The sequence below is a fragment of the Urocampus carinirostris genome, chromosome 10 (assembly GCF_059441175.1).
Source record: "Urocampus carinirostris isolate Australia breed hairy pipefish chromosome 10, RoL_Ucar_1.0, whole genome shotgun sequence".
Taxonomy (NCBI): Eukaryota; Metazoa; Chordata; class Actinopteri; order Syngnathiformes; family Syngnathidae; genus Urocampus; species Urocampus carinirostris.
Window position 1 is genome coordinate 20806646 of NC_142358.1, and position 11143 is coordinate 20817788.

Consider the following 11143-nt stretch of genomic DNA (forward strand, 5'->3'; position numbering starts at 1 on the left):
AGGTTCCAGACCCCTGTTATAAACAATAGCTGGAGTCGATAAGTATTGAAGTGAGAAACCCCCCTTTACGCAATGGCATACCCCAGCGACAGTGTTGTGGTGTGTGACATACAGTACAGTTTACTTGACCATACGCTACAGTTCTCTGCCTCATTATTATTACAGTTCATACACAAGAACATGCTTAGATGTATCAGTATATTATTTGCACAATTATTTTTCAGTCGGAAATGTAATTGACCAAAATAGCTAAACATTTAATGTAACTAAATCTCTCGACCCGCAAGACACCAATGGTATATTTTTAGTAACAATATCCAAATCACCTGCATCTATAAATGTCTACTATATTAAAAGTGTTAATTCCTGCCTAAAATGAAGGCTTAAAAAAATAACAGGATATTTCTGCTTAAATTGAAGATTTCCAATAAGAGTGACTTTGATTTTTAAGGTCCTCTCTAGTCTAAACATGACACACAAGAAAGATGATAGGACCCAAACTAATAATGTTAAAAGCTCGTGTTGATGCTTAGCAAGTGTAGTCAAAGAAGAATACGTACGACATTCAATGGCATTTACCTGAACTTCCGAGTTTGGGTCCACAGGCTGAAGACTAAACCAATGTTCCTTCCCTTTGTATTTACACAAGTCATCTTTTCGAATTGACACCTTGCCTGAAGACACAAATACCATTAAATTTCACTATAACACCATTAAAGTAAGCTAGGATTATGTATTGACTTACCGACTTGTAAATCCCTTTGGAAAACACCCTTCGCATAAACATAAAATGATAAACACTGAAATGGTCGAGGAATCTCAAAGTAGAAGTCTTCACCATAGAAAGGACTGTAAGCAAAGGCAGAGAATAAATCTTAAATTGTGATACTAGTTTTACTTTTTGAAAACACAAACATGCAGACTGTGCAGGAAAACGTGTTATGTATTGGTGTTGTAGCCTTGCTGACTTTTACTTAGCACTAATAGCAATATGCATTATGTTGCATCATTACCAAAAAAAGTCAAACATCTTTATCCAAATGTCTACTTGATACATAGTGATCACACATTCAATCTGGGACAGATGAATTAGTTAAAAAATGTATTTTGGTCAAGAGATGATCATTAGTTGAGCATAACGCAACAAGTGAAGGAAAACATAAGATTGTGATGGATGCAACCAAGAGTGAGGGTTCCTTTTGACGATGTTACTACTTTATTCATTTTGATCACACTTGTTTTATTGATATCGTTGCTCACTGTAAAAAAATTGTATCTAGCTATAAAATATGTATCATTGTTTTGTACTGATATTTTGTGCAAATCTTTCTTTCATTGTTTGCTCTTGTTGATTGTGCTTGTTTGTGCTGCGCCCAATTTACAAACCCACAACAAAAAAAAAACAGAGTAAAACACAAAATTAATTGCTACATTATGTACACCTACTACCTCAAAAAGATTACTAGCCAAGACACTTCGATGACAGCCACTTCCTTCTTTACTGACAACTTATCTACATTATTACATGTCTAAAGAGAATGAATGATAAAAAATAATAAACTAAATTTAAGAAGTTTTTTTTTTTTAACATTTTCAATAAGCTTTGTGCCTAGAGAATGTTTCTATGAAAACGTGTACTTTGGTTTAAAAACAAGATAAATGATGTCTATGTTATGCAATGCATCAACCATTAGGATAAATAACAGCACCCCTTAAATTAGGGCCCAAGTTTACTCATCAGGGGAGTAAACAGTTTAAGTCTTGGGTAACATATTTGCTTACAATAGGATTGCTACCATCATATGCCATGGTACCACAACAAAGATCACCTCCAGCATACTCAAAGCTATTGGTGAAATCGCTGTTAAGGTTTGGTTGTGGATGAACCCATTTGGGGGAGGCAGGTACAGCAGGTTCTCAAAACAAGGATGGTGTTTATTATTAAAATCAGGATTGGGAACAGTGATTGCAATGGAAAATAGAAGATGCAAGGATCAAAGTAAAAAAAAGAAACCAGAAAAAAAAACATGAACCTGTCATGAATCTGGATATAAGAATAACACATGAGGATGACATTAGAACTCAAAATGACCCTACAAAGTATGGTGTCCAACAGTAGTATATCAAGGGCTAGGATGATTAGGCACAGGTGTGTTGTGATTGGACACACCTGTGCTTGGTTCCAAAACTGATTGGAGCCAATTGCAGATCCTAACAATGGCATATGGCCAATAAAATAATTGATCCTGCTTACCTGACGCTTTTATCAAACACCTTAGTTCGAAACACCTCCTCCTGATCCAGGCAGATGGTGCAGAAGGTACAAATATCCCTTTGACGGTTTGGGCCTGAAACTGGACCTAGGTTTTTAGCCTCACCTGCATCACATTGAGAAGCACATCGTTACCATCCTGATCATAAATTTGATTCTTTTGTCATTTACTCATGCATTCCTTTCTTGAACTTCTGAACAAAGCTGAAAGCAGTTGTCTGCAAAAAACAGCAGAGGCTTCAAAAAGCATGGTGCTGGAACGACATTATTTTTTTAAATTACATTTCAACTTGCCAATTAACAAGACTCAGATTTGCTGATCCCAGAAGATATGTCTGATTTTTTTAGACCTATATTCAGCAGAAATGCAGCAAATATATTATTTTAGGCCCGCATATTAATATTAAGATTGTCTTTATTGTCATTGTTAACAATACAGTGAACATTGTTTACAACAAGATTAGACATGGCACTTCAGGTTAAACATGTACCTCATTTTCTGGACAATAAGGCGCACCTTCAAAAAGATTACTTTCTGCTGGGTTTTTCCATATGTAAGGTGCATCAAACTATAAACTACGGTAAGAGCGAGGTTTACAGAAGAAGAAAAAAAACCTTCAGAAAAAAAAATGTATATAACAAATATTAAGAAATTGTATGTGTCACAGCTAAAATAAATTGATCAGTTTTAAGTGCACCTTATTATCCAGAAAAAATGATAATAAAGACTTATAAGAGAAAAACGGGATAAAAAGATAACATTCGCATAAATTGGCAATATATTTACAAGAGACTGTTGTTACAGTTTGTTCTCGTACAGAAAGTTGAAGCATGTTAAGGAAAAAAGGTCTCAATGATAGCTGTGGAGAACTGCACCAAAATCCGAGTTGGCGGCTAGTCCCGCACACAAAGAACGAAGAGGCAGTTTTTGGTAAAGCAATGGATGGTCAGCTCCACCTCCCACTTAGTGTCTCAGGTGATGTGAAAGTCCAAAAAGCAGAAGGTGTGTATCTTTCAATCATTGAAAGGTAAGACAACACGGGCCTCTGATTTCCCAAAGTCCGAGAACATCTCTTTTGTTCCCTGATGCAGATTGTTGTGGGTTGACTCTTCATCGTCCAAGATATACCTAATGAGTGTTTAGTTGTTCACATCATTTATCAGTTTCATTCTTATGGCTGAGGTTGGTGCAAAAGAATAAGAGCCAGGGTAAAAATATGTATAGTCAAGGAATATTTTTGTAAGTAAAAAAAATCTATGATCAGGTAGTCGGGCATGGTGAGCTTGGCTCTTGTGTTGTCGTATCATTCAGCGAGAAAAATTGAATTAACACCAAAGCTGAAGTCCACCACTTATGGTACTGCCGTAGTTTCTGGTGGAGTGTAGAAATTCTACACGATGTTGGGATTTGCATGGGCAACAACATCAAATAAGACTTCCTGTTCTCCCCGAGACTTCTTTTGACATGTCACCCTGTAAGTATTTCCAGGTTATCTATTCTTCATTCATTCATTATTTTGTAAAGGGGCTGATTTCACTGTGTCTGACAAATTGTAATGGTCGAACAGAAAGATGCAACTCCATATGATTAACCACTAAATAATCGTGTTTGAAATGGTAATTTCAGCCGTGGGTCAATGTGGAAGAATGTCGTTTCATAAGACTGCAAAGTAAGTTACATGACGATAAAGTTCCTCTATTTTGTTCTGCTCAGTTTATTAAGTCCTATAGTATTGAAACCTGTACTTGTTTTTTTGTTTTGCTCCAATGCACTTGAGAGTTTGTTTGAATTATTAATACATGGGGTTCAAGTGCTCGTCGTAGGGTTTGTAAAAAGATAGATACCAGAAAAAGGCCTCGCATATATTCAGTCGCATGACGAGATTTTCAAATACACCAACAGTAGTTACTGAGATGTGCAAAAGAGATCGCAACATTCTATTTACAAGTTTTTAATTTTTTCCAAAATAAAAAAATGGAAAGAAAATAACAAAACATTTACATTTGTTATTTTAAATTTACTTAAAATGTCCTAATTATTCAAAAAATGCTAAAAAAAAAAATAAATTAAAAAAAGATAAAAAAAATTTAAAAGCTTACTAAACAAGTGGAAAATTCTAATTCTACCATTCAAGATACAAATATCTGGCTATTTTCATGATAAGACCCTAATGCAGATAGAACAATTGAATTAAATTTCCTTTACGGTCATTATATACAGTACATCAAGAGCATTTTAAATAAAGGACATTTTTACCTTCATGATCTAAATTGTTCCATAAATAAATAGCTTTTTGGCTTCAATGTTGTGCGAGAACATTGGACCTTGAAGTTGGGGATTTCCCTGAGATGATTAGTGTCTGTTCCGTAGCGCAACAAATAATGCATGTTTGTAGCTTACTTGCTTTGTATACTATTAATAGGGATTTTAGTTTAACCATCTTTAAATTTAAAAACTTGTTGGATTTAATTAACAGTTTGTTTGTATCTTCTTCATACCCAGCATTATACACAATCTGAATAGCTTTCTTCTATAATTCAAATATGCAATTCTATATTGCCCTTGTATGTATTTCCCCAAATGAAATGAAATGAGATGAAATCTCTATACAATAACTTAAGTAAGGCAATTTAATGAACTGCATATTACATGAAGGGTTATTTGGCCAAATATGTGTCTTTATCTACTAATAACCACAATGTCTGCATTTAATTGTACATTGAATATTTTATACAGCACTTTTAGTTGAATTTCGGTATCTGAAGTGCTTTATAAATCAATATGGATTTGGCTCTTAAATGGCCTGGTCGTCAAAATATGGTCTTATGGCGCCTGCTGTCAGACCAAAGGGGTAAGTTTGTGCTTGTATTAGCATTGAATTAACTTGCTGAGAGATGCATTAATCAATTATCCAAGTCATTGCCAACGCGATTAATAGTCTATTTTAATTGATTTTTATCGATTCATTGTTGCAGCCCTAGTTTGCATGGATTTATGCAATTTCTTTCGACGTTATTGCTCGTACAGTGCTCCAGGAGATGCTGTGAAATCTTTTTGTATACCATTAATGCTTTAAACATTTCCACAACTTTATCCCAGATCTGCCCGGTGTGTTGTTTGCTCTTCATAATGCAGTCTGTTCTCCAGTGTCTTTTCATGGGACCTCTAACCCCATCAAAGAGCAGTTGTGTTTAAACTGAGACCTAATGACACACAAGTGCCCTCCGTTTGTCACTGTTGGTCATTTAGGTTGACATTGGATCATTCAGAAGTCATCGAAAAACTTCTATGCACAGATGGCTGAGCAAAGAGAACAGGGGGCAATATTTTTGCAACACCTACATTTCACTTTTTTCATTGTAAATATAAAATGTTGACAAAATTTGCTTCCACTTCACGATCGTGTCTCACATGCTGTCGATCCTAAGAATTTTTTTTTCAGATTTTTAGCTTTAAGTCTAAAGACTGAACTGTGGCAATTTGACAAAATAGAAAGAGAGAGAGTGTGAGAGAGAGAGTGAGAGAGAGAGAGTGAGAAAGAGAGAGAAAGAGAGAGAAAGAGAGAGAAAGAGAGAGAGAAAGACAGAGAAAGAAAGAGAGAGAAAGAGAGAGAAAGAGAGAGAAAGAGAGAGAAAGAGAAAGAGCAAGAGAAAGAGAAAGAGAAAGGAGAAAGGAGAAAGAGAGATACATAGATACTTTATTCATCCCCGCAGGGAAATTCACATTTCCAGCAGCATCCCTGCGCTGAGAACAACACAATAATAAGGCAAAAAGAATACAATATACTATACAAATACCCAATGTGACGTGCTAATACCCACTGTAGCACGTATGTCATGTCAGGGCAGGCCAATACATTTGCTAGGTAAAGTGCCACCATCGACTCTTTCTGTAATTTATATTACAGCAAAAATTGGTGGCCTGTTCCACAAGAAACAATTGTTTGTCCCCCTTATTTATAACTAGGAAGAAAGATTAGATGCACCATATGTTTACAGTGAACTCATTTCAGGGTCAGTCTACCTCAGGATACAGAGAAAAAAATGCACCGGTGTTTAAAAAAAAGATGAGCTCTGGCTGCATATTGATTTTATGAAAAGCTTTCATAGTTTGTCATCCTTTCTACTGATTAAAATTATTTTCCAGGAAATACAAGTACTAAAAACAGGAAGACAACAGTCTAAAATCTCAAGAACATTAACATGATCAACAAATCAAAAAGGTATAAAGATAATCCATCTCCAACTTTTTTAGGAGGGTTTTTTATTGTTTCTAATTATCACAAAGGGAACCCAGTTTGATACACATTTCTACAATAACATTTTTTTATGTTATTACTATGCTGTTACTATGTTATTACCAAGTTATTTATTGCAAGTAGGGTTAAACCACTAAAAGAATCATTTTACGAGAAAAACACAATGATGCAGCACTGGTGAACTATTTTCAGGACAGGTCCGCAGGCACCTCAACTGTATTATGTATTCTTGTAGTATTTCTGCTGTAGTATTTTTGTGGTAGAATTTTTGTAGTGCTCTTTGTATTTCCGTAGTAATATTTTGGACTTATTTCTGTAGTATTATTGTAGAATTTCTGTAGGAGTATTTTTGTAGCATTCTTGTAGTATTGGTGTGGAAGTATTTTTGTAGTATTACTGTAGTTTATTTTTTGATTAATCCTGTAGTAGGAAATTCGTAGTATTTTAAAAAAAAAATCTGCAATAAGATTTTTGTGGTACTTTCACTGTAAAGAACCAGGAAAGAAGCTGAAAGAAATGTTTGTGTTGTTACCTTGTAAATCAACTTACTTGTTTTTATTTGTTTTTATTCTACATAGTCTGTCTTGCTGTGAGTAAATAGGCGCCGCGTTGTGTTTGTAAGGTTATCGCTTAATAAGGGGAATTGCAATCGCTAATAATGGGAGCAATTGGCTGAGGTTAACAGGTATGACAACGGTATGCCACGAGGGTAGTTAATTAGATTAGTGTTTTATCACCTAGTACAATTAGACTGTATGTGAACTCCAGTTAAATATGTGTACTTATATTCTATATTGACTCTTCACTGCTTGTCAAAGTTGTATGTTTTCAACTAGACATTGAACGGTTATCGGGCGAGCCAATTATTGCCAACGATATTTGTCAATTTGATGGATAGTGTTATCATTTTGTTTATGTCTTCGTCAGCTTGATTAAATTTATTTAAAACTGTGAAAAAAAATCCGGGTGCTATTCAAGTTATTATGTACCTTTATCTGACTTGCTGCTAATTTTGGTTCCTGCACTGTTAGGTTTTGGTTCAAGTGAAAGATTAGTCATTTTAGTTGTAATTCTAATTTACTGTAAAAGGTTTCGGAGAGCTATTAAAGTTGTATTTAAATTTATAAGAATTATTATTTGTTTCTATATGCATTATTAGAAAAATCTTACGGCATTTTTTAAGCTTTTACAGCAAATCAGCTAGTTTCCTCCCAGCACTCCGGTTTCCTCCCACATTCCAAAAACATGCATGACGGGTTAATTGGCTGGTCCAAATTGTCCCTAGGTGTGAATGAGCGAGAGACTTGTCTGTCTCTGTGTACCCTGCAACTGGCTGGCAACCAGTTCAGGGTGTCCCCTGCCCACTGCCCGAAGATAGCCAAGATGGGCTCCAGCACCCCCGCGACCCAACTGAGGATAAGCGGTGCAGATAATGGATGGATGGATTATGGGCTACAAATATTGGTTATCAGTCTCCTCTTAATAATAATAATCGACATCGGGCATGAAAAATCCAAAACGGTTGATCCGTATTTTCTACCGATCACTCTAATTACCGTCAATTGTGGTTGCCAAAGCTAACCGTTAAATCGAAAACATAAAAGGTAGCTAGCCTGTTTTGCTTCCCAATGAGATTTACAGGATAGATCACCCAGGTCAAGAACAAAGGCCAAATAATGAGCATGGTTCCGTTTTCAAATGTGCTATTTCAATATCAGCCATGGCTCTGATAAACCTCAATGAGAAAGCGCTTCCTGAATGAAATAAGCTACAACGAGCAAGCAGTCACAGCTAGCACCCTATTGCTAACCTCACTAACGACCTGTAAGAGGAACCGATGAACAAACGGTCTCAATTCAAAACTTTATTTTATAAGCTCGTTTTTTGTAAACTGATCTTGTCTTTCCCATTTCAGTTATATTTTTGCTATGTATAATAAGCAACACTAAATTTACTTCAGGTGGAGATAGGACAAAGAAAGATGCTGAAAGAATTGTTTATTGTTAATATGGTAGCTAAAACTCACAAATTATTTGTTTTTATACTACATAGTGAGTCTTGCTCAAAAGGTGCCGTGTTGTGTTCGTAAGGTTTATTATCACTTAATAAAGGAAATTGCAATCATTGATAAATGTAGACATTACCATATTATTTGTAGTACTTCTGTAGTATTTTTTTAGTATTTCTAGTCAAGTCATGTTTATTTGTATAGCCCTTAATCACAAGGAGTCTCAAAGGGCTGCACAGACCACAGATTATTGCAAACCACAGACTATTATTACACCATCCCCTGATCTGAAACCTACACGAGGGCAAGGAAAAACTCAAAACCTCAAAATGAAGAAAATGAAGAAACGTTGAGAAGCGACCGCACATGAGGTAATCTGTCTTCCCGGATGACCAGGCTGCAAAGGATGTTGCAATAACAAATACAGACGCTCCCCTACTTAAAACTTACGAAAAACAGATCTGAACATTTTTTCGGGATGTCGAAAAATATCCGGACATTGCTATGTTACATTTTGATTTGCGTGCACCTTTTTCCAAGTACAGGACAGCACTGGAGTGCTTCTTTCTGCCACTACTTGCGTGTGGCGGCCTGAGAGGTCACCCAGTATCACACCAAAGAAGATATCTGCTTCCTCTCCCTAGTTTTTGTGTAAACATTCTATACTGTATCTCCAGCGTGCTAAGAACTTTGACATTTCTGTAGTATTCTTCAGTAGTGTTTTTGTCGTATTTATTTTGTTTGTAACCCTGTAGTATTTCTTCAGAGGTATTTTAGAGAGATTAGGTTTCATGAGGAGGATATCTGTAGTATTTTTAAGTATTTCTGCAGCATTATTTTGAAGTATGCTAGTATTATTAGCAGTAGTGATTCTGAAGCATACCATGGTAATATTTTTGCAGTATTTCTGCAACAGTATTTTTTGTAGAATTTCCTTAGTAAAGAATTAGGAACGATGCTGATAGGATTGTTTACTTGGTATATTTTTTGTGTAAAAGCCCTTCTGGGGACAGACATTGATAATTAGCTTTGGTTAAAATGTTATAGTATGTGGGAAGCACGGCGGCGCACCGGTTAGCGCATGTGCGGCACAGTTCTGAGGTCATGAGATCGAACCTCCTGTGTGAAGTTAGCAAGTTCTCCCCGTGCTTGCGTGGGTTTCCTCCCACATTCTAAAAACATGCATGTAAGGTTAATTGGACGGTCCAAATTGTCCCTAGGTGTGAATGAGCGAGCGAATTGTTTGTCCCTGTGTGCCCTGTGACCAGCTGGCAACCAGTTCAGGGTGTCCCCTGCCCACTGCCTGAAGACAGCTGGGATGGGCTCCAGCACCCCCGCAACCCTACTGAGGATAAGGGGTACAGATAATGGATGGATGGATGTTATAGTATGTGGCATGATTTTATGCAGAGCATAATTGTCCCTTTTCAAATAAACGAAACAGAAAAAATTGTTTACACAAACATTTTTGGTTTTTATTCTACATAATATGTTTTACTGTCAGTAAATTGGTGCCACGTTGTGTTTGTGTTGAGTTTTTCATTAATCGACTAATTGTATTATTAATAAGGTGAGCAATTGGATTAGGTTGACAGGTATGACAACAGAATGCCACAAGGGTAATTTAAAGATAAGTGTTTTATCACCTAGTACAACTAGGACGACTGTATTTTAACTACTGTCAGGAGAACGGTTAAGTATGTGGACTCTCTTCACTCGCTTCTTGTCAAAGTCGTATGTTTTCAACTCGATCTCTCTAATTATTGTCAATTGTGACCGTAAAGCTAGCGATTAAATCGGCCACCTAAAAGGTAGCTAACCTATTTTGCTTCCGAATTCAATTTACCGGATAGAAACACCCAAGTCCACACCAGAGGCCAAATAACGAGCGTGGTTCCGTTTTCAAATGCGCTACTTGAGTTATCAGACCCCCTTCAATGGGAGCGCGTTTCATGAATGAGATAATCCGCACGCAGCTAGCAGCCGCGGCTAGCACACCATCGCTAACTTGGCGTTAACTATCAACCGGTAGAGTGAAGCGATGGACGGTCTGCTTGAAGCCCGCGACTGGATACAGCAAGCCGCGTCCCTCAGGCTTCGCCTCCTGCTACTGCTAGCTAGTTCTTCGCAGCCATTCACTCGGAAGACACATACACTGGTATCAGCTCCAAGGCCAGACTTACATATTTTACCACGGAGGCTCTGTAAGATCCGAATTTTCGCTTCATCCTCTTCCGCCATGACGAGAGCTGACCGATGTCGCTGCTCCGGTGTATTCAGCTCGGCTTTATCATATCCGTTTGTGAATGTAGGCAGGGCGGAGTGTGAGCGAAGGACATAACCAGCACCGCTGCTGCGTTACGTCAGGCGCCCAACACCAAGCACGCTCGACTCGCTGTATCATAGTGTCAACCTCCAAGGCTCCATGCCCATACAAACTGTCGTATTTTCCCTTACAAATAAGAAAAAAATCAATAAATCAGGAACATTTGTTATCAGCGTAACTAAAATATCCTTTAATAACACTTGAAATTTAAATTTGTAAATAAAGATATTTTTGGAGGGAAAAAAATTGTAGGCATTTCTATTTTGTAAACCGAACCA

General features: G+C 36.8%; 1 protein-coding gene across 3 annotated transcripts in view; it reads right to left on the reverse strand.

Moving 5' to 3' along the window:
• Positions 1–10940, reverse strand: part of rasa2 (RAS p21 protein activator 2) — a 42434-nt gene extending 31494 nt beyond the window's left edge. For all 3 annotated transcript variants that reach the window (XM_088345333.1, XM_088345332.1, XM_088345331.1), the window contains exons 1-4: positions 10723–10940; positions 2255–2378; positions 746–849; positions 580–674 (exon numbers count right to left, since the gene is read on the reverse strand). In XM_088345333.1, coding sequence (XP_088201459.1) covers positions 580–674; positions 746–849; positions 2255–2378; positions 10723–10780 — 381 coding nt within the window. In that variant the 5' untranslated portion in view covers positions 10781–10940. The remainder of the gene's footprint in view (positions 1–579; positions 675–745; positions 850–2254; positions 2379–10722) is intronic.
• Between the last annotated feature and the right edge of the window lie 203 nt (positions 10941–11143).